The 20,890-nt window shown below is 37.3% G+C and overlaps 2 protein-coding genes across 2 annotated transcripts; both read right to left on the bottom strand.

Annotated features, from left to right (window-relative positions):
- Window positions 1-373: 373 nt before the first annotated feature.
- On the bottom strand, window positions 374-3,036 carry LOC146446980 (uncharacterized). The gene has a single exon (XM_085102832.1). It carries the CDS (start codon window positions 1,175-1,177, stop codon window positions 374-376), a length of 804 nt encoding a protein of 267 aa, XP_084958958.1. The 5' UTR covers window positions 1,178-3,036.
- Window positions 3,037-3,518: 482 nt separating this feature from the next.
- LOC146446979 (tetratricopeptide repeat protein 7B-like) lies at window positions 3,519-20,886 on the bottom strand (the record flags this gene model as incomplete). Its single annotated transcript, XM_085102833.1, has 14 exons — window positions 3,519-3,830; window positions 4,331-4,403; window positions 5,497-5,554; window positions 6,162-6,276; window positions 7,006-7,110; window positions 8,712-8,795; window positions 9,222-9,359; window positions 10,104-10,167; window positions 11,222-11,439; window positions 12,796-12,874; window positions 14,312-14,528; window positions 15,713-15,881; window positions 19,398-19,552; window positions 20,835-20,886. Coding segments are annotated over 14 exons (1,824 nt in total), but the record flags the coding sequence as incomplete, so codon positions are not given.
- Window positions 20,887-20,890: the final 4 nt, after the last annotated feature.

Genomic DNA, 20,890 nt, shown 5'->3' with positions numbered 1-20,890 from the left:
TGTACTAGGGGAGCAATTTTCTAAAAGAAACTTTTGATGTTTAATCAAGATAATGTTAAAATTGCAAGTTAATACGGACAATAGTAGGCCAGTGTCGTTATATGAATTCATGTGGTCGGCTATATTACATAATATGCACAATACTAAGAGATCGTTTCAAAATGCGGACCAATTAAAAAACGAGTCATTAATCATGGGGATTTTCAAAATATTTTAAATTTCATCGTTTTCTAGTCAAATTGAGTGATTTTTGTTGTTGATGTCTAGGTTCTATTTGAGGGATATGCACATTGGAGAATCTTTGAATACAGGAATAATATTTCAAGTCAAATGACACAAATCTTAAAAGCTTTGTGTCATTTTTCTATTTTCTTTAAAATACATCTACGGATACTTCGCTTCGATACCTTACAGCAACAAGAAAAGAAACGGCCGATAGTATGTAACACAATACTACCGCAGCTATGATTGTGCTTGTCAGTTTAAGCGCTTTATTTTCTCTCAGAAATTGTTCCCTTGCTTCTTGCCTAACTTGCTGAGCTGCAAGTCGCTGTTCGTGTCGGCGGGCTTCACGGTAAACTGTTACATGGAAACCAGTCATGGAGGCAAAGGTGAGACCAAAGATTATAACAGTCATGTATTCAAATACAGTTTTGTCAATGGCTTGAAGAACGTGTAGAAGGACAGGAAGTATCCACGCGAAGGCGGACGCAAGCAGTGAACGAGTTTCAGTGACGATGGCTGGGTAAGCGAAAGAGTGCCTCATAGCTACATACCGCTCACCACTTATCAAGGCAAGGTGAACGAAGGAACAAAGCATCAGACTGCGCATGACAATTCTGAAAGCTAGCAATACACAATATCTACTCGGTTCGTTAAGTAAGAACATTACTAACACTGCGATGAAGGTGGGCTGGACGATGGCACCAACCACGAAATCAGTTGATGCCAGCAAAGCCAGCAGGATGTTTGACTTGTGGGCTCTCAGTCGGGGTTTGAGCTTCACTGCAAGCATCACCAGCGCGTTCAAAACAAAGGTGAAAGGAAAGGTGATGACGTGCATGATTATAAATAAAATAAGAGCAGTTATAGCTACAGGCGAAGGATGCTCCAGTTTTTCTCCAGAGACGAAGTCATCCTCGCACCCTGGGGAAATCACGGTGGGGCTTGAATTCATGGCGCTTCTTTCGTCCAATTTTGACTCATGTTTGTGTTGGTCCTTGTTATAAAACAATATTTCACCTGCTGTCGGCTTTTATTTATTTTTTTGTTCAAGTTTTCCTATACACAGCTCAGGATTTGCAATTCTATCAGGTCAATTTTCTTATAGAATTTTTTTTTTCAATTACTTCTCTGAATATCCGCTATACTTCTCATGCCGTCGTAATGAGCTCATTTACTTTTTATGATTAAAATTATAAAAATTTTGGCGAAATAAAGACTCAAAAGGATAATGTCATGTTCTAACTGCACTTTGTCAGTCAGTTTTCCTTCAAACTTCAGTTGATTTCATTTCATTGATGATCTAGAAGCAATTTATGCTTGAGCAAGGCATTTAAGAACACACTTCGCAAAAGTTTGACCGAAAAAATGGGATAATTCACTTTACACTGCCCGGCCCTTTAAACTACAAGTGCGCGGTGCGATTGTTGGAACAAAAGCTACTGGAACAATACTTTCCCGATTATAGGTTTGTTTTTCGATATTCTGCTAAGCGAAATTTGCGATTTTTTTTATGGCCTATTAAAGCGAGGTTATCCATTTACAGAGCTACGACAAAAAGTGACCTGTAGTTTGATTGTATAGCTTTACGCCTCGACCAGATAAGCTGTCCAGAATAATTTCAAGAAAAAAAAAAAAAAAAAAAAAAAAAAAAAAAAAAAAACAAACCAAAACACAAAAACAATTGACGGTGAAATCGCATTTCTTTTAAGACTTGTATCCAACAATGAATGAAACAGAAACGAACCTGCCACGAAGATATTTCCGCGAAATTTCTTTTAAGATATTGAATAAGTTACTGACTTTGACGCAATGACAGAAACCGCATATTCCATAAACAACGTTAGAAGACCACCACGTCAACGTACTTAACGAAATTTTCCATTAACATTAAATGGGAAATTAAAACTATCGGAACCGGTTGAAGGGTAAGAATTCGTGCAATTGAGCCGCCTTTTTGAAAAGCGAAAGTGTCGATTGCTTTTAGCGGCCGTAAAACACAGGAAGACCGACTTTGTGATATTTTTTTGAGAGTTCATCTCAATAAAGTCCTAGCAGGTGAAATGTTGCTACCAAGAATACAACTAGAAGTTAAATAATTAGGATAATCAGCGATTTTTACTTTCTTGCACTTAAATTAAATGTCTTTCCAGTGGAAAAGAATCAGTTTGCCAGTGGAGTGAATCCTACTAAGGCGAATTATGAAAAACGCTGAAAAGTGTGGCACAAATTAAACACATTCCTATATTTAGAAAAATCCGTTTCGATACTTATAATTCTTTACTGATTTTCCCAGTTCCGTCTGTAAAACATTCATTCGCAAATTTCGAACAACCAGCTAGTTGTTTTGTCATTAGTAACTTCACATTCAACCGAGTGCGGCCAAAACTTTAGAGTCAACATTAGTTCGTAAACCCTTTAACATTTTTTGCTTTAATTTATTGTTCGCCAACGAACGATAATTTTACTCGCTCGGTACAAGAAGAGAATAGCTTATATCAGAAAACAAATAATGCCAGATACAACGTTCGATTGAGACAGTTCCTGGCAGTGACCAATTAAAAGAAGTACTTTTAACGTTCTCTGGCAATTTCTAGTAAACTTTATTCTCTCAAGGTAGTGTAAAAGCGAGACAAAATAGGTTAAGAATGTGACATGTTCATATCCGCCTGTGAAACAAATCATTGATTGCATGCAATCGAAATTTTCTCAGTAATAGTGAAATATCGTGCCACAAATGAGGAGAGCAACAAAAGGCTCCCAGCTTAAATTCTCAAGCTACAGCCTGGCAAATATTTTCTCCAGTTTAAAGACAAACAAGTACAATATTTGACCTTATAACTCCACGGGGAGTCACCTGTCAGTATAAAAACAGAAATAAATAGAAAAGTCTTTCGCTGTTCTTAAAAATGGGGAAAACCGGAGTACCCGGAGAAAAAACCTCTCGGAGCAAGGACGAGAACCAACAACAAACTCCACCCACATATGCCGCCGAGTCCAGGAATCGAACCCGGGCCACATTGGTAGGAGGCGAGTGCTCTCACCACTGCACCATCCATGCTTCCCTGGAATGGCATTCTCACGATTCTAGAATGAGAATAGGTAATAAAAAACGCGCCAAAGTACCATTTTAAAGGAACTGTGTCAGCTGGAGCACATGCGCAGTGGAGTCCAGTTGAGACTGATTTGCATACAACTCGTCGCGGGATTTTTGCTTCTCCGCCATTGCAAAAGCTTTCGCAAACATCGCAACAAACAGATTCTGTAATTACTTAAGAACGTTTGTAAATAAAAAAATCCAGCTAACTTTCCTAAGATGAACGCGATTCAAACAGATGAAAACAGCTTCTTGAACTCTCCGACGCCACGGTATTTGAAAAAGCTGGGCCACCGATTTCAAACTGCTTCTCATCAACGCGCGCATGCGCCTGGGGTGACATAGTCCTCTTAAATATTCTCATTTCAGGATGGTTCACCCATAAAACGTGCCTGGCATACCAACATACCTTTTTCTGAGAGGAAAGTATGAGAGCCAAGAGGTGGAGGTAAAATGACTGATTCATGTCCAGTTTAACAGCATTTCTGGCATTCTTGAGTGCTTTGGACATCTGTCAGAATAACGCACCGAACAAATCATATCAATAAAGTACTCATTGATATAGTTCTTCCATAACATAAACCTTATTGCTAAATGGATCCTATTTTAATATTCTTTTGTTTGCATTCAAATTAACCCTTGATTACCAACTGCGCAAGAAAAAGTTAAAAGTTGAAGGATGACGTTTTCACGCCACCTTCGCACAAAATCGTATTGCTAGTTTCTGTGACAAAATTTCTGTGAGAAAATAGAGCGAAAAACTAGAAAGAAAAGACGAGAAAAAATGACTTAGGTAAATAGTTCACGAGCGGGCCATCTTCGTCTACCTTGACCGCTTAGCGATCCAATCAAAGTGATGGTTTCCACAATGAACCTTATTGCCTCTTAACTTCTCTTCCGTGTCTCTAAAAGTGCTGAACCATAACCAACTTGTCTGGAATAAATTTGAAATGTGTATTGTCCGATAAATAAAATGTATTATATTGTATTACATTCTTTTCTCGGACTAACCTGCCTCATGAGGGCTTGACTGAGAGCGAGGTGAAACAATACTTCGCTGTCATCTGGGTCCAGATTGTGCGCTCTGAAAAATGAACGAAAATAAATCAATATTTGCTAAATGTTATTTATAACGATTGACTAACGAGATCAAAAGAGCATAAAACCCTGAAGATAATTTTCTGACGACACGAAGCGCACACTTCTTGGGACATAAAACTACAGTGAAATCTCGATTATTCGAATCCTCGATTTCCCTTGGATTTGCTTAGGTCAGATTTTTACATCCGATTTTTGGAGCTCCCGATTTTTCGAACCAAATTCATTTTCCTTCGGAGGTTCTAAAAATCGGTATTCCACTGTATTTCAATCAGCGTTGTCAGATTTTAAAGCCTCGAGCTTACGACAAGACCGTTAGGTAGTGTGGGTAGCTGTGAATCTCTTTTAATTCGGCCGTAATTTCAGTACCATAGGATGGATGAAAATGGCAGGAACCTTTACTTCCGTAATTTATTTCTGTACGAGCTGAGGTTGGTAAATATTTTCAATAAATTACCCACATCACCTTGCAGTCTTGTCTCGCAAACTTTCCCACAACGTTAATCGAGACAGCTGTGTAACGCTCTAGGGCTAATATCCACGCATATCTCAGCGCCTAATAGAAGTTACACTGTTTATTTATCCTCGTGGTATGAGAGCCCTTCTAATCGGTTGCGGTAAAACATGTGAAAATTTGGCTATTTTTTTTTGGATTTGCGAAGTAAGTTGTACGAAAAACAACTTGGTGAATACGATGGATATTCATTTGTCGTCTAACAACACAAGCACATTTCTTTAAATTTTTCCCTTGGCAGAAGCATTTTTGGGTGGAGTTAGTTGTTGGTTCTCGTCCTTGCCCCGAGAGGTTTTTCTCCGGGTACTCAGCATTTCCATATTCCAATTCGATCTGGATTATTGTCAAGTACTTTATCACGAGCCTTTGGCTCGGGAAATTGTTTCAAGCACTCCCCGTGTTATTGCATCAAATAAATTATTTTTTGTTACTTTACTACTTAGCAATAGTCTCAGTTAATATTATCCGGCTTGATAAATTACCAAAGTTCCATAGCTTACATGGAAGCATCGATGACAAGTAGTAAAGAGGAAAACTATTTTGAACATAGAAACGAAAATCTTACTTCTGAAGAGCATCGATAGCTTGTTTCTGGAGCTGCTGTCGCTCTCCTCTTAAACATGCTGCAACGAATAAATGTTACGAAGAAAAAGACTTTAAAAAAAATCGAATGCAAAATAGGAACGAGTACGTTTGGGACTCAATATAATATACCCTAGTTCTGGGATTCTTTTGACTTGTGTGATCAAAGTTCTACGATTTGTAAAGAAATGATATTTTTCCGGAGATGTTTCAGTTTTACGATCGATCCTATTTGGTGAGTGAGTATTGTAATAAAGATGACTATTGCTATTACAATGTTTTAATTTCCGATAAGAGGAATACGATATTTAATCTTTTAACTGTAGAAACCGAAGTTGTTTAGTTTTGGGGGTACACAAGATGTGCTACTTGATTTGAGATGCTTTTGACAATCAGCTAGTTAAGCAGAAAGAGCGTAAAATCGAGTAAAATTTGTTAGAGTTATCCCCAACACCCGACGACTCCTCCCAACCCCCACCCCCTCCCCCACAAAAATATTGTGGAGTATGGTAGAATTTTAGCATAATGAGGTGAGTTGAATGACAATTTAGAAATGATTTTAACCTTTGAAAGTCCGTCAATTTGGAAAGGAGGATGAGAGTCTCAAAGTCGAGAAAAATGTTAGCCTTCAAATGACGGAGTACAAACCTTCACCAGCCTTCAGACTGTAACCGATACCAAGAGAGAGGTAGCCTCTTGAGGACAACTCTTTTTCATCTCCCATGGCAACCACCTTCTTAGCAAATGTAATCCCTTCGTCAATCTTAATGAAAATAATGGAAAAGCATCTTATGTGTCTCTTATCGAGTGGAACGGGGTGGAAGTCACTGTGTATTGTATGATGTCATATGGCTGTCACTTACGTTCCTCTGTATACAACAATTGGGCAACCATACGATGCTATAAAAACCAAAAGAGAAAAAAAAAAGCGAAAAAGGCGATGATGCACGCATATAACGCGTTCGAAAACGCGCTTGCTAGGAAACATATTTTCAGCCGGTAGAAATCTATTTCAGCTTTAGGTCACAAAACTCAATCACGTTGTTAGCAATCAAGGCATGGAAAGCGAGTTGTTTCTTTTATCTTGCAAAACAAGACATATCCAATTTATAAGTTACAAAAACCTGGCAAATATCGCAGCGAAATATCGCAGCGAAACAGTCCAATTGGCACACAAACAAAGGCTAATATATTATCACTTTGAAATGAATGGCCGCAAAGTTAACTGTTATTCGTAGCTCAAATTGTATTCAAGGCAACTGAAAATTGCTGACTCGTCCCCAGTTGTCTCTCTTGCCTTTTAAGATGAGTTGCGCGCGAGGGGTGATGGGAAGGAGGAAAGCGAGGGAGAGACTCTGTCTCCCCTCTTCTTCTTCCCATCATTCCCCGCGCTTCCCTCCTCCTCGAGCGCGCGTGACCCGTCGCTAGTACCTCTTCTTAAAGACAAGAGAGACGACTGATTACGAGTCACAAAAAATTTGGCATAATTTACCATGTGAAGATTGTTGAAACACAGCTTAGCAGCATAAAGACACACCAACGAATCGTCTGGCCTCAATTGATGGCACTGTCTAAGCACTAACAGGGCTCGATGGTACTGAAAGGAGAAAGGAAAAATTGCGTTGCAGCGATCTGACCACTGCAATTGAAATAGAGTACCAAGAACAGAGATATAACTGATGGCACTTTGGATGACTGACTGACCGACTGACTGACTGACTGACTGACTGACTGACTGACTGAATGAATGACTGACTGAGTGAATGAATGAATGAATGAATGAGTGAGTCAGTGAGTGAATGAATGAAATGATGAATGAATGAATGAATGAATGAATGAGTGCGTCAGTGAGTGAATGAATGAATGAATGAATGAGTGAGTGAGTCAGTGAGTGAATGAATGAATGAATGAATGAATGAATGAATGAATGAATGAATGAATGAATGAATGAATGAATGAGTGAGTGAGTGAATGATTGAGTGAGTGAGTGAGTGAGTGAGTGAGTGAGTGAGTGAGTGAGTGAGTGAGTGAGTGAATGAATGAATAAATGAATGAATGAATGAGTGAGTGAGTGAGTGAGTGAGTGAGTGAGTAAATGAATGACTCAGGAGTGAGTGAATGAATGAATAAATGAATGAATGAATGAGTGAGTGAGTGAGTGAGTGAGTGAGTGAGTGAGTGAGTGAGTGAATGAATGACTCAGGAGTGAGTGAATGAATGAATGAATGAATGAATGAATGAATGAATGAATGAATGAATGAATGAATGAATGAATGAATGAATGAGTAAGTAAACAAACGAACGAACGAAGAAACGAATGAACGAACGAATAGTTAATATATGGGAAGATGGATGGATGGGTGGATAAACGAATGAACGAGTAACAGCAGAAGTACATATAAGAATTCTTTTGTCTAGAGTTTGGTTCAATTGAACGGCTGAAAGCATAACCGTCTTTACGACGAATTTTCGGCCGATTTTTCGTTTCGCTCCAAAGTGTCTGAAATTCTGCATGTGGCCTTTAATTTAGTCACAGAACATCGCTGTGTTTTTCCCGCTGGTTCATACTTAGTTTTGAGAAAAAAAAGAGGCCAAAGTATCGAGTTATCAAAAGAAAAGCAAAGGAAAACGTAGAAAAAACAACGCTTTGAAGCCCCCCCAAAAGAAAGAAAGAAAGAAAGAAAGAAAGAAAGAAAGAAAGAAAGAAAGAAAGAAAGAAAGAAAGAAAGAAAGAAAGAAAGAAAGAAAGAAAGAAAGAAAGAAAGAAAGAAAGAAAGAAAGAAAGAAAGAAAGAAAGAAAGAAAGAAAGAAAGAAAGAAAGAAAGAAAGAAAGAAAGAAAGAAAGAAAGAAAGAAAGAAAGAAAGAAAGAAAGAAAGAAAGAAAGAAAGAAAGAAAGAAAGGCATTAGGCCCCTCCGTATAACCTAAGACCAAACATGTAACTAATCAGTACAGACAATTGTCAGTAAAAAAAGAAAAAGAAACACAGAGCGATGTTCTTTGATTAAATTGAACGCCACATGCAAAAATGCAGCACTTTTGAGCAAAACGAAAAATTGACTTAAAAATTCGAGATGAGATGGTTATGCTGTCAGCCTTCAACTGATAAGAGTTGAATTAAAGTGAGTAGTTATACATAAAATAATAACATTTAAACAACATAAACTAAAGTAAAATAAAGTCACAACAAATTCCTTACTTTGCCAGCACTTATAAGAGAAAGAGCGAACTGGAACCACAGGTGAAATTCTTCAAATGCAACTTTCATTCCTCGATCTAAACACTAGAAAATATGAAACAGATGTATGATTTTGTGAGAGAAACTAAAACACATTTACTTACGAGGCCTTACATCCTGACAGCATGGAATTTTTTCTTTGCCTCGTGTGGTTTTACTAGGGCTAACGCTCAGCTGGAAATTTATGGGTTCACCTTAGTACCTTAACCTTAACTCTTTCTGAATAAATTATGATTTCACCATTCATATCCAATTAAGATGGCTTCAACAAAAACTATTCTCATGATTATAAAAAGCAACTCTCCACGGTACAGTCTATAAACACTGAAAAATGTTCCAAATCCTGATCAATGACTTCCATTTTTTTGGAACTTGACCTTAAATAACCAGACTGAACGGTCAGGGACATGCGAGTAGTGAAGCTACAGTAAATGCTTTATGTAAAAGAGCACTGTAATGACCAGTACCCACCTCAGCTAACATTCCATACTGTGTTCTGCGGACCAATGCCACTGTCAACAAGTCATACACACTCTCAGAGTCTGCCACGGTTTGTCGCCGTGCAGGTGTCTTCTCGGGAGCTTGACTTAGCTCAGCATCTTTAGAAACCTGTCAGAATATAAATGAGTTTTCTAAACAAGGATTTATCTCCAAAATTACCTCGCAGTCAATTGGCTGAATTACAGAACTTACAACGTACAATTTAAATTTCTTCCACTATTTGGATAATATTAAATATAGATTAGGGAGGTAAAGATTAAATTAACGCTAACAAAATACAAGGAAAACTATACAAAAGACTAAAAACAAATTTTACATAAAGGCCATAAAATGAATTACGCATTTACACTGGAGCACATTGCTAGAATGAACGACTGCTCAAACCGCAGTAAAAGGGGCATTGTCCAAGCTTGTACTTCGGTTCGTGTCTAGATGGAAAAAGACTATACAATTTATGAGTTGACTGGGATATCGTACTGAACAAGTTCTTATTCGTAGTGTCTCCGCATAAGGTGGATCTAAAAAAGATTAACAGCCTTGGGACAAGTGAAGTTTTGATATCTACGACCATGTCTCGTACTGGCGACATTCAGCTACAACAGCAACACCACGAAAATGAATTAACATCCTCTAAACTACTTTGTGATTATCACATTTCCTTCAATTTTGTTCAATGTGGGCAAACATGTGTAGTGCGTTTTGCGTGTTGTATTTTGTCTAGTATAACAAAAACACGGACAAAAGAGGGATTATTCTTCCAGACGAACTTTCAACCCCCCGTCATTTTTACATGGACGGGATGGGTAAAACAAACCATTGAAAAAAGTTTGACAAATTTAACAAAAAACATACCATAGCCTCCTCCAAGAGCAAAAGAATCAAGATTTCTTCCGTTTCATTTTGAGGAAAAAACAAACTAAAATAAAGAAAAGAATATTATCAGCAACAGCAAAGCATGGAAATGAAACGTCTTAACTTGGGAGCGGCTTTTCTTAACTGTGATTGGAACATATCTGCTAGAGTTTAAAGCAGGTACAGTGAACTCTCGCCTTACGGACACCTAACTATTACGGACATTCCGATAACACGGACAGCAGCTACATCCCCGACAAAAATAAATTACAGACGTTTGACTGAAATATATTCCTGCTATTACGGACTCTCGTTATTGAGCTGCGAACTCTCTCTCCACTAACTCGTGGTCCCGAGGGTGTCCGCAATAAAGGCGAGAGTCCGTAACGGCAGATATTTATTTAAATCAAACATTAGTACAGTCGAACCTCTTTATTACGGACACCAAGGGGGTAGGGATAAGTGTCTGCATTATAGAGGTGTCCGTTTTAGAGAGGTAGGCTTAATATGGATTTCGGTCTCTCAGGGACGAAGTGACCTGTCCGTAATAGAGAATTGTCCGTAAGGAGAGGTTCCACTGTAATTTATTTTTGCCGGGGATTTAGCTGCTGTCCGTATTATCGGGGTGTCCGTAAGGCGAGAGTGGACCGTATTAGAAAAATTGTTGATCTTTGCTATTCTTACTCATTTACACGTGTACAACTTCTTAGCAAGAGAGCTACGTGTACAAATTCAGATCAGGCTTTTTTTGGGGGGCACGTCCACAATTTGAAAATTTATCGAGATTACTGTGGAGATTAAGGCCTTAGTATTTCTGGTCTAGTGCGTGTGTGTGTGGGGAGGGGGGAGGGAGGTGGCGGGCTAAAGGTGGGGGAGAGGGTATGAGGGTTCTTTTTCTCTCTGCCCATATATCTAGCTGTTTGCCCCCCCCCCCCCCCCCCAAAAAAAAAAAATATATATAATAATAATAATAATAATCAACAGTTAGCAAACAATATTTGCTAGTGCAGTCACTTATCAAGACAAATAGAATTACAGGACTCAAATTCACACTAGGAGAAATAAAACAAAATTAGATAGGAGAATAACCGTTTAAAATATTGCTATTATGTTAATACCTGTCTCCAGTGTACATTTGTGGTTTTAGAGGAAACGCTGCATTCTTGCAGGTTATAACATTAATGGTAGCCTTTGACTCTGTTGACGTCTTGGATGCAGATCGCAGTGATGATGTTGAACTGATCATTGGTGAGCTGAGTAGAATGTGTAAAGGTTTCTCGTAACTCTGCTCACAAACACCACGCAAAAGAACCTGTGCCAGCTGCTTAGCCAATCCCTGGTTAGATTTACAGCAGCAAAGAAAAAGCAAACATTACTGTTAATTTTGTATAACTTAATGTCACCCATTACATCCATCCTTCAACTTGAGGAAGCCTAAGTTTATAAGCTTATGTAGTTTCTTTAACAAGGTGGCAAAGTTCTTTTGTCAGTCATAATTTTGAAGGCTTTTTGGGTGGAAAACAATTCCTGCCAATATTCACTTATAATAGTGTTGCAGAACACCATTCAAATGAATTTAAACAGAGGATTATCAATCATCTTTTATTCATGAAGCAACCAGGAGTATTGCCCCTCCCCCAATTGGATGTTAGTCCACCACAGGACGCACAGCATGAAGCGACTGGGAGTATTGCTACTCCCCCCTGGACGGGATGCTAGTCCATCACAGGGTTACCCCCAGCAGTGTGTCACTGTTACCTATTTATACACTTGGGTGCAGAGAGACAATGTGGAGCAAAGTTTCTTCTGAGGAGACAACAAGGCAACGAAGAGACCAAACTATTCTCACACCACCAATCCTCCAATGTTCCAACCATCAGGGCCCTGTTGCTCAAAAGCAGATTAATGCGAATCCATGATTAAAATTTAACCTAGGTTTTCATCTCGCATATTAAAAATCTTTTTAAAAGCTACTTTTTAAACTAGCGGTACAAGTAAAAACCGAGGAGCAAAAATCTTTTTTCAAGAGCCTTCAATGATTAGCAATTAAACTTGAATCAAAGTTCATGTTAACCCAGGATTAGCTCAATCGGGCTTTGAACAACTGGGCCCTGATTGACAGATCAGCGCCCTAACCACTACAACACCCTGCCTCCATCAGGGTAAATAAAGGTTATTATTATATAAACACCAGTGAAATACCAGGTGAGCATTGCCCTTTCGTGCAAAAACATGATATCTTCACACATGAAAATAACATGTTATCTTCACACGTGAAAAGATCACCGCTGCTATGGTTACTTGATAAATCGCCCCTTTTGCAATCGATTTGATATTTCATTGGTGTTTACAGTGTATATAATAAATAGAATATTACATGGCTGCTTGGAGATATGAATTTTCTCTTCTCGTGTTGAAAAATACTTCAGTTGTTTGCTGCGCTCACTCGTGAAATATTTTTCAACACTCGAAGAGAAATTTCATATCTCCACACGGTCATGTAATATCCTCTATTTATTACATCTAACAGAACGCAGGTCGCTGGAATGGTTGTATAACACCATCACTTTTCTCAAGGTTATTTTATTCAGCCAGGGCCTGATCCCATAACAAAATTGAACTGAGTCACAAAACAATTCTGCTTCAGATATAATATAATTATTTAAGAAATAAATGATGATAATGAGCAAACCTTCCTTAAGCCGAGAGTCGCTTTTGATTCCACAACTCTCAGCAAATGTCTGAACCTGTTGATGCCTTGAGTGACTTTCCTTGTATGCCAAAACAAACAACAACAATAAATACATAAGAAATCAAAATGTAACTGGATCCAATAGCCAAATGTTCAATGGATAAATGCAAGGCTTCATGCAGCTGGAATGTGAGAATTTGACAGATTTCCTGATTTGCATAATGTCTCCTAACATTTATCTGCAATAAATTTTTGTTATTTTTCTCCTTTTTTCCTCTTTGCTTCCAGCTTTTTTTTTTTCAAGCAAATCAGAATATAAAAACACAAATAATTTAAAGCAAAGGTTTAGGAGTTTTGGAAGGCTTCTAAAAAGCAGGTCGTGTAGAGGAAACAGAGGAAAAAAATTAAGTACAGATTTTTGTTGAGAGAGAGGTCATGACAATTTGGAAAACTGCAAATTATCATGCTGTGTACCTGATGTACAAAAACAGTATGTGTGCAAAACAATGCAAAAAAAAGTAGACACTTCTGAATTTATATCCAAACTCATTATTCAGTTTAAAAGACGTGACTATGTCACCCTCCCCATAGCTTTATACACATGTAGGCGTGGCAAGACAGGATCATTATCTCATATCTATGTTGTAACACTTTTTCTACGTGCACAATAACTTAATTTGTAACTTGTTATGACATGTTCAGTTTGTTCAACAAATTAACTACTTACTATAAAAAAAAAAGTACAAAAACATACATTAATCTACTGAAAATTTGGCAATTTGATCTACAGCTGTAGTTTAATTTTGAACTAGTATTGTGTTTTTCAAACAAGAATAGGCGGCTCTTTGTTGACATGTCTCATGAGCATAAAGGACAATACGTACTGATTGTTATAAATTTAAATGGCTCCATAAATTGAAAGAGTTTGGCAAAGGCAGACTAGTATTTGAGCATGGTACAAGTATTGTTAAATAGTTCTTGAGAAACGAACATTGAAAGTATCAACTGAAGATTTTACAAAGGATGTACTTCTTGCCACCCAGCTATATATTCTTTGTACATTTCACAGTTTTTGAAAGCTAAGTTCTCTGAAAATATTCTACATATCACACCAATATTTTACACTGGCTATGAAGAGTGACATATTTTAGTTTATGGTGTCCGTTTGTTTGCAACTTGTTGTTTGATACACTATCTGTTCATGTTGTCCTTCAGCAGCATGGTTAAAAATATATAAAACTGTTCAATTGAGGCCTTAAACTGCTGTTTAAAAGTAAAAACTAAAATCCAAGCTTTCGCCGATCAACGGCATCATCATCGCCGTTGATCGGCGAAAGCTTGGATTTTAGTTTTTACTTTTAAACAGCAGTTTAAGGCCTCAATTAAACAGTTTTATATACTATAAATCATGTTCAATTATTAGACAAAATGTCAACATTGAAAACAGCAGAGAGTCTCCTACTGTATCCATTCACACAGCTAGTACTAAATTACCAGTAAACTGTTGGCTCCTTACCCATTTTTAATAAGCAGTACTGGAGACCGCTGAAGAGCTATCTCTAATGTCCTACCCAGCGGCATGGCTTGTGACGTCCCTGCAGTGGGTCTTGATGTGGATATCTGGTCAGTTGCAAGCCACAGACCAATATCACCTGCACATTCATAGCAGGCAATGATGTCATCATCGCTGACCTCAGACTCCCCAACGGACTGAAGTTGCTCCAGGGCCATGGCTGTAAACACACGGTAATAACTTTATTGGAATGGCTTTCATTTTAGAACTAAAATTTAATGTAGATGCTGTTCATGGCCAACAAAACAATAAAACAAGAATCATGCCAGGTTTAGAGGTAAATGCATTTTCTGATGAAACAAATTGTTGCTTTGGTTTTATCAAAACCTGGTGCAATTACATACACAGTAGTTCAACGTTGAACATACTAAAGATACACGTACAGAACTGCATTAGTGCACTGCATTTGCTTTTTAACTTGAATTCACATTAATTTGTTCAAAATTATTTCAAATGCACCTTATGACACATATTTGCACTAGCCAATGTTCAAAATAAATGTTCCTTCTCTAGCAAATAAAATTAAAATAAACAAATAAACAGTAATAATAAACAAATTCAAGAGTTGGAAAAGGAATTTATTTGAGCAAATATGGCTTACAATATTAATTAACTGTTGGGGATCAGGGATGGTGCAGTGGTGAGAGTACTTGCCTCCCACCAATGTGGCCCAGGTTCGATTCCCAGGGTTGACGTCATATGTGGGTAGAGTTTATTGTTGGTTCTCATCCCTACTCCAAGAGTTTTTGTCAGGTTCTCCAGTTTTCTACCCTCCACAAAAAGTCAAACACATCCAAGGTGGCAATTTGACAGGAAACAGAGAGCACGGGGAGACATGCCATGGATAGACCACTCAAATTCCCATTATTATACCCTGCTAGCAGACCATTTCTTTCTGGAAAGTCTTTTAGCATGTACAGAGTCGTTTGCATCTCTAGTATTTCATGTAGTTAACTTGTTTACTTCTCCAAAACAAGCCAACTAAAATACTAGAGGCACAAAGGACTTCATACGTGCTAAAAGACTTGCCAGAAAGAAACGTTCTGCTTAGTAGCAGGGTACATCATTACGGCATCTAGATAAACGCAGTTGTGATGGCTTCTGCACATCATGGTGTTCCTGTGATTTCTTTCCAAAGTAATGTTTCACTTTTTTTAAGTGTACATAAGTTTTTGGTAGATTCTAAATGTATTTTGTAGATCTAAATGTCCTGTGTTCGTGTCTTCAGTAGTATTGGCATCATTGTAAAGGAAAAAGTGCCCTAGATAAGCTACCCCTTAGTTTTTGGATCAATCGCCAACTATTATTTGAATAAAAAAATTCTCATTTATTTTCATGTATTACCTTTATAAGCAAATCCGTCAGCAACCAATCTTGATTTTCTTTTGGATTGTGAGTCCATGTTTATATCATCAGCTCCGGCCTGGTTGCAGTATTTAACACAACTGTGAAAGTCTTCTATCACAAAGTGAGCTTTACATAACAGCAATAAGGCTTCTTGGGTTCTTTCTGGCTGTTTGAATAATGAAGAGAATGAAATTCAACTAGAGTAAGAGAAGCATAGCTAGAACTTATAGGATTGGATGGTGTCCCACGGGAGTACATTCAAGTACAGTCAACTCTCTCATAGCCACCACTTCTTGTAAGCGACCACCTCCCATAAGCGACCACTTCGTAAACAACCGGTTTATTTCTCAGTTAAATACTGTTTCAAGAGCTCTCTCATAAGCGACCACCACTCAAATTTCTTAAGGGACCATGACCACTTTTTAGGCCAGAAAACTGACATATTCTTTTGTTTTCTGTTTCTGGTTATTAAGCGACCACCCAACATAATCATGTATGATCATTAGCAAATCATTACTCAGAAGTAACAAAAGTTCAATTTTTAATGATGCTACCCAAACTGCTAACAGATAATAACAGTTTACAGACAGAGAAGATGGTTATAATTAGATCTGTAGGTAAACGGGAATTGTTACAGTGATCTGTTCCAGAATGTTATACAAAGTTTTGTCAGAAGAATGAAAAGATGCGAAAAAATCAAATAAATTAGTTTCTATTTGCCTAATTTTTGGCGGCTAAGGTAATATTTTTATGTAATTAATTAATCAATCCACTATTAAGCTTATTTTGTTGATCTTTCCCGTAAGTAACCACCTCCCGTAAGCGACCACTTTGTCGTGCCTCAAGGATGGTTGCTTACGAGAGAGTTGACTATATCTGCTTAATCCATTAAGCTCCAACAGTGATCAGTATCTAATTTCTCCCGACCATATAACAGCTTTGTCAGACATAGGGGTTATGAGAATAAAAGAAATGATCATCAAAGATTAGTTGTCCTGCTGCTTTAACAAATTTTCCTAACTACAGCTGTACTACCAAAAGAGGTATACAGTTGGGAAGCTACCTCAATGTACAAGGGAATGGGGAGTAAGCTTAGAAAGATGTGACCCTAAATTTTCTTTCTGGGATTTTAACGGTGTTGGCTAATTAACAGTCCTTTATTACCTGATGCAATTTTTTTTTTTCACCGTTGCCATCAAACTATGTAAAGAAAATGGCTGTAGAAAACTGCTTAGCTTATGATAATGGAGTTTTGTTTTGATTTGTTTTTTTCCTGTAAGCGCCTCTCTTGTCTGTAAGTCTTTTGTTGTGTTTGTTGACTTTTTGTAATCAATGTTAGCGTTAGTTTAGTTTAGTTTATTGTAATTCGTCACAAGGAAATAAATACATATTAATATAATATTAACATATGACAATAGAAAAAGAAGAAGAACAATGCTGTGGTGTGACCGGAGAGACGAACAGGGCAGAGCCCCCATATTATTGTAACGTATCTCCTAGGGTAAAAAAAAAAAATCATCAGCTTTCAATCAGTTTTATCCTGATGTAGCTGGTACTTGCTGATATTTTTGCAACACTATTGGTTTTTAAAATAAAAAAAATACAGGTATACAGGACACAGAGGGGGGAATTTGCATATTAAAATTGGGGCTTTATGGTAAATCAGAAGAGGGTCCAATTATTAAGAACGGTACCTCCTTTTGCTACTGCGCACACGTTCTGCGCATCTTTGGATGGTCCGAGAACCTCTAATTACTTAAAGGGACTGAGTCTCATGCTATTTTTAGTAACACATTGAAAATCGAAAAGACGCCATTTGGTTGATAGCAGCCAAGATATAATGACCAAAATTCTATAAAAGACTATCAGAATGCAAAGAAACTATCCACGGATCCATATTTTTGCTAGCAGATGACCAAAATAAAAATAGGCAGTCTCAGACTGCATGTGTCTACTGCAGTTATGGTATAGAAATGTGATATAAAAGAATTGAAGAAAAGGGAAATAAGACTGAAATGAAAACGAAGAGAGGGGAGTGGAAATAGGATAGAGATAAAAAAAATGGTTGTAAAAATATTGCACAGAATACTGGTGAGATTGAGATTAAGCTGGTATCGTTTACCACAAACATTTTGTAAGAAGAGAACTGTAACTTTATTCTAACATAAACAATATATTATATAATCTTACAACGTGAACCACAACTTTGTACTGAAAGCAATGCAGCAAAGTTCTAAACATAAAGTACTGAAAGCAAAGTTCTAACCTGAAACGTTGGCATAAAATGCAACAGAAACTATTAATCAATCTATACTGAACTTATGAATAGCAAGTATCATTCTTTAACCCTTTGACTCCTGTCGTATTTCCATAGTTTTCGCATAAATTAACTTTTTCCTGCGGCGGTTCAAAATGCGCAGTAGATAAATAAATATCGTTGGCTTCCAAAATTAACTGCATATTAAACTGGAATGATTAAACAAATGTTTTCTGACGTAAAATAATATCGTTACTATTAATCATTTGCCGAAAAACACACTTCAACGCAAAAATATCTAAAATTCACGGCATGTTGATGAAGACCTTTGGCATATCAAATTTCAACCCGCTTATGCAAATTGTCCTTGATTACGCATTTGTCGCTTCTCAAACGCATATATGAATTGACAAAGACACAAAAATCAACAAAAAGCTTTTCCAACAAAACATTTTATTGAAATAAACGATGCATTTGCTATTAGAGGCCAAAACTTTCAGTTTTTTGTTTGCGTGCGTGCAAACACGCATGTAAAATTTGAAGACACTCCGTGTTTGTTCAAAGCGATCACTCGCAGTAAATTGGGGCACGTTTGCGATGAAAATTACAGAAGTTACAGAATTCTGGTTCAAATCATCACTTAAACTATTTGTAAAAAGCAAATCAACATCGGAAAACATCATTTACCGTATTGTCGCCATTGTCCTGATCCGCAAATACAATCGCTTAGATCTCGGTCAGTCGAGGATTAGCGTCGGCTTTCGATAGGATTCCATTTGGGATTCCTGTGGCATTTACACTCTTACACTCTTTCACTCAACCCGATGACATAGTGTCTACGCTTCTCTAGAAGCCGTAGACACAAAAATGGGTTCAAATTTGAAAACATTGGGCCGACGTTTTCAATTTTCGCTGTCATAACGCACTAAAAATCGGTTGTACCTGGTTCAACCTTTCGTTTCAGTGGAATCACTATTAATATTTCTTTAAATTAGTGATTAAGAATTAATTAACACAGTGTACAAAGTTTAAATTTAGTGAATTTTTGTCCAAAATCATGATATCTCCCATGATACTGCCCCTTTAATTTGGTGCCTTGTAATCCAAAGGTATTTTTCTGCATTTATTGCTATTTTGCGGTAATGTGATTAAAAAAAAGATGCATTAGCAAGGGCTATTGAGAAATTGCTACCCAGAAAGAAAACTGGGAGTAACCACATATTTTTCAGAGATAGTTAAGCTTAAATTTGAAAAAAAAAATTCCATGCATTGCTATGTATTTTAAAGCTTTTTAGAATAATTATTATTGTTGCTTAAATATCTCTGAAAAATGTCTGGTTGCCCCAATTTTCTTTCTGGATTTCAGTAGCCCTTGCTAAGATCTTCTTTTCCCGCATGTTCTTGTACAAAGAACATATAAAGTACCTTTCCCAGCTTATCTTGAGAAACAAGTTTTTTGAGGTTCGTGACAGCCTCCTCCAGACCTTTCTTGGCTTGTGTAGCCTCCGTGGTACCAAGGGGGTTATCTCGGAGGTAGATTTCAAGCTGACACTCGCTGATTAACAACTTCTTCACAGCATCTGAGGAGTGACCAATGTAAGAGTCAATAAGCCCCTTCAGTCAAATTGACTGCAATTTAGGAATTGGTGCAAATGAGGCAGTAATCAATTTCTTTCAAAGATAGTTGCTGTGATTTACAATGCACCTTTTGAAATAACTATCTTTCAAATGATACATTATATGTGGTCTGTTAGCTCAATTCTGGTTAATTTTCTTCAATCTTGTGGGAAAAAATATAGTATTTCCCACGAGAGTGAAAGAGTTAAACTCAGAGAACTTAAGGACTGTGCCTCTGTAATACAGACTTAGGTATTTTTGCATGGTTTATGAGTATGCGGGAAAAGCAGATCTAAGGGTTTACTCTGTGAATTTTTGGGTAAGGTAAAGGGTTTCAGAGTCCTACAAATAGCTGAACACCCCTCCATCTGGCAATGCTCAGCTGGATTTTGTAACCCTATTTTGGACTAGACACCAAAAAAATCCCTACCCAATTTTTGTTTTGTTTTATTTCATTTAGTCACCCACACAAACAGAGCACATAAAACAGAAATTGTTGTTAATAATTTATACAGATCAGTAAGTGTGACAAAGAAGCCTAATGAAGCTTGTTTCATTATTGCAGTGGAAGAAATTACCTTGCAAGTTCCTTCTTTGGATCCACTGTTCACTATTTTTATTGATATGTGTTTGTGTGATTTTCAAGTGGTAGAAAGCTTCACAGTGCAGGTGAATCAATTAATTGATGCCTAACATTTGGTTTAATCATTGTTAAAAGGTACATTGTTAATTTCAATTCCGAGTGTCATTGGGTACCACTGATCAGTTTACCATTAAAATGATAGTTGATACTCCTTTCTAAAACTGCTCTGATTCCTTTGCCCTATCCCAAACTAAACTTTTTGAAAACCATGCCGATCACAGTGGCACATCCCCCTCCCGAGAAAAAAAAGTGTTAAGTAAGCATCAGTAATTGACTTTAGGCAGCAAAATGACCAACTGCTACACTGTAATTTCTAGAGGGTATAGTTGATTATTTATAACTAAATGAATTAACAAGTGAAAATGGGATTGGGAGCAACAGCATGTGCAGAAAATGAGGGGCAATTTTGAGCATCTACAACTATATTTAGTTAGAAATCGCGAAAAGCTAACGTTAGCTTTTCGCGATTTCTAACTAAATATATTTGTAGATGCTCAAAAATTGCCCCTCATTTTCTGCACATGCTGTTGCTCCCAATCCCGTGTTCAAAAATTTTTTAAATGCATTTTTATATAAAATCAATATAAATTCTCCACTCTTACCTATGCTCGATTCCGAGGTCGTGCGACTTGACAATTGCTCCACCAATTTCTGAACA

This window comes from Pavona decussata, unplaced genomic scaffold (assembly GCF_977016875.1).
Source record: "Pavona decussata unplaced genomic scaffold, jaPavDecu1.1 SCAFFOLD_2910, whole genome shotgun sequence".
Classification (NCBI taxonomy): domain Eukaryota; kingdom Metazoa; phylum Cnidaria; class Anthozoa; order Scleractinia; family Agariciidae; genus Pavona; species Pavona decussata.
This window is presented reverse-complemented; position numbering and strand designations above follow the sequence as displayed.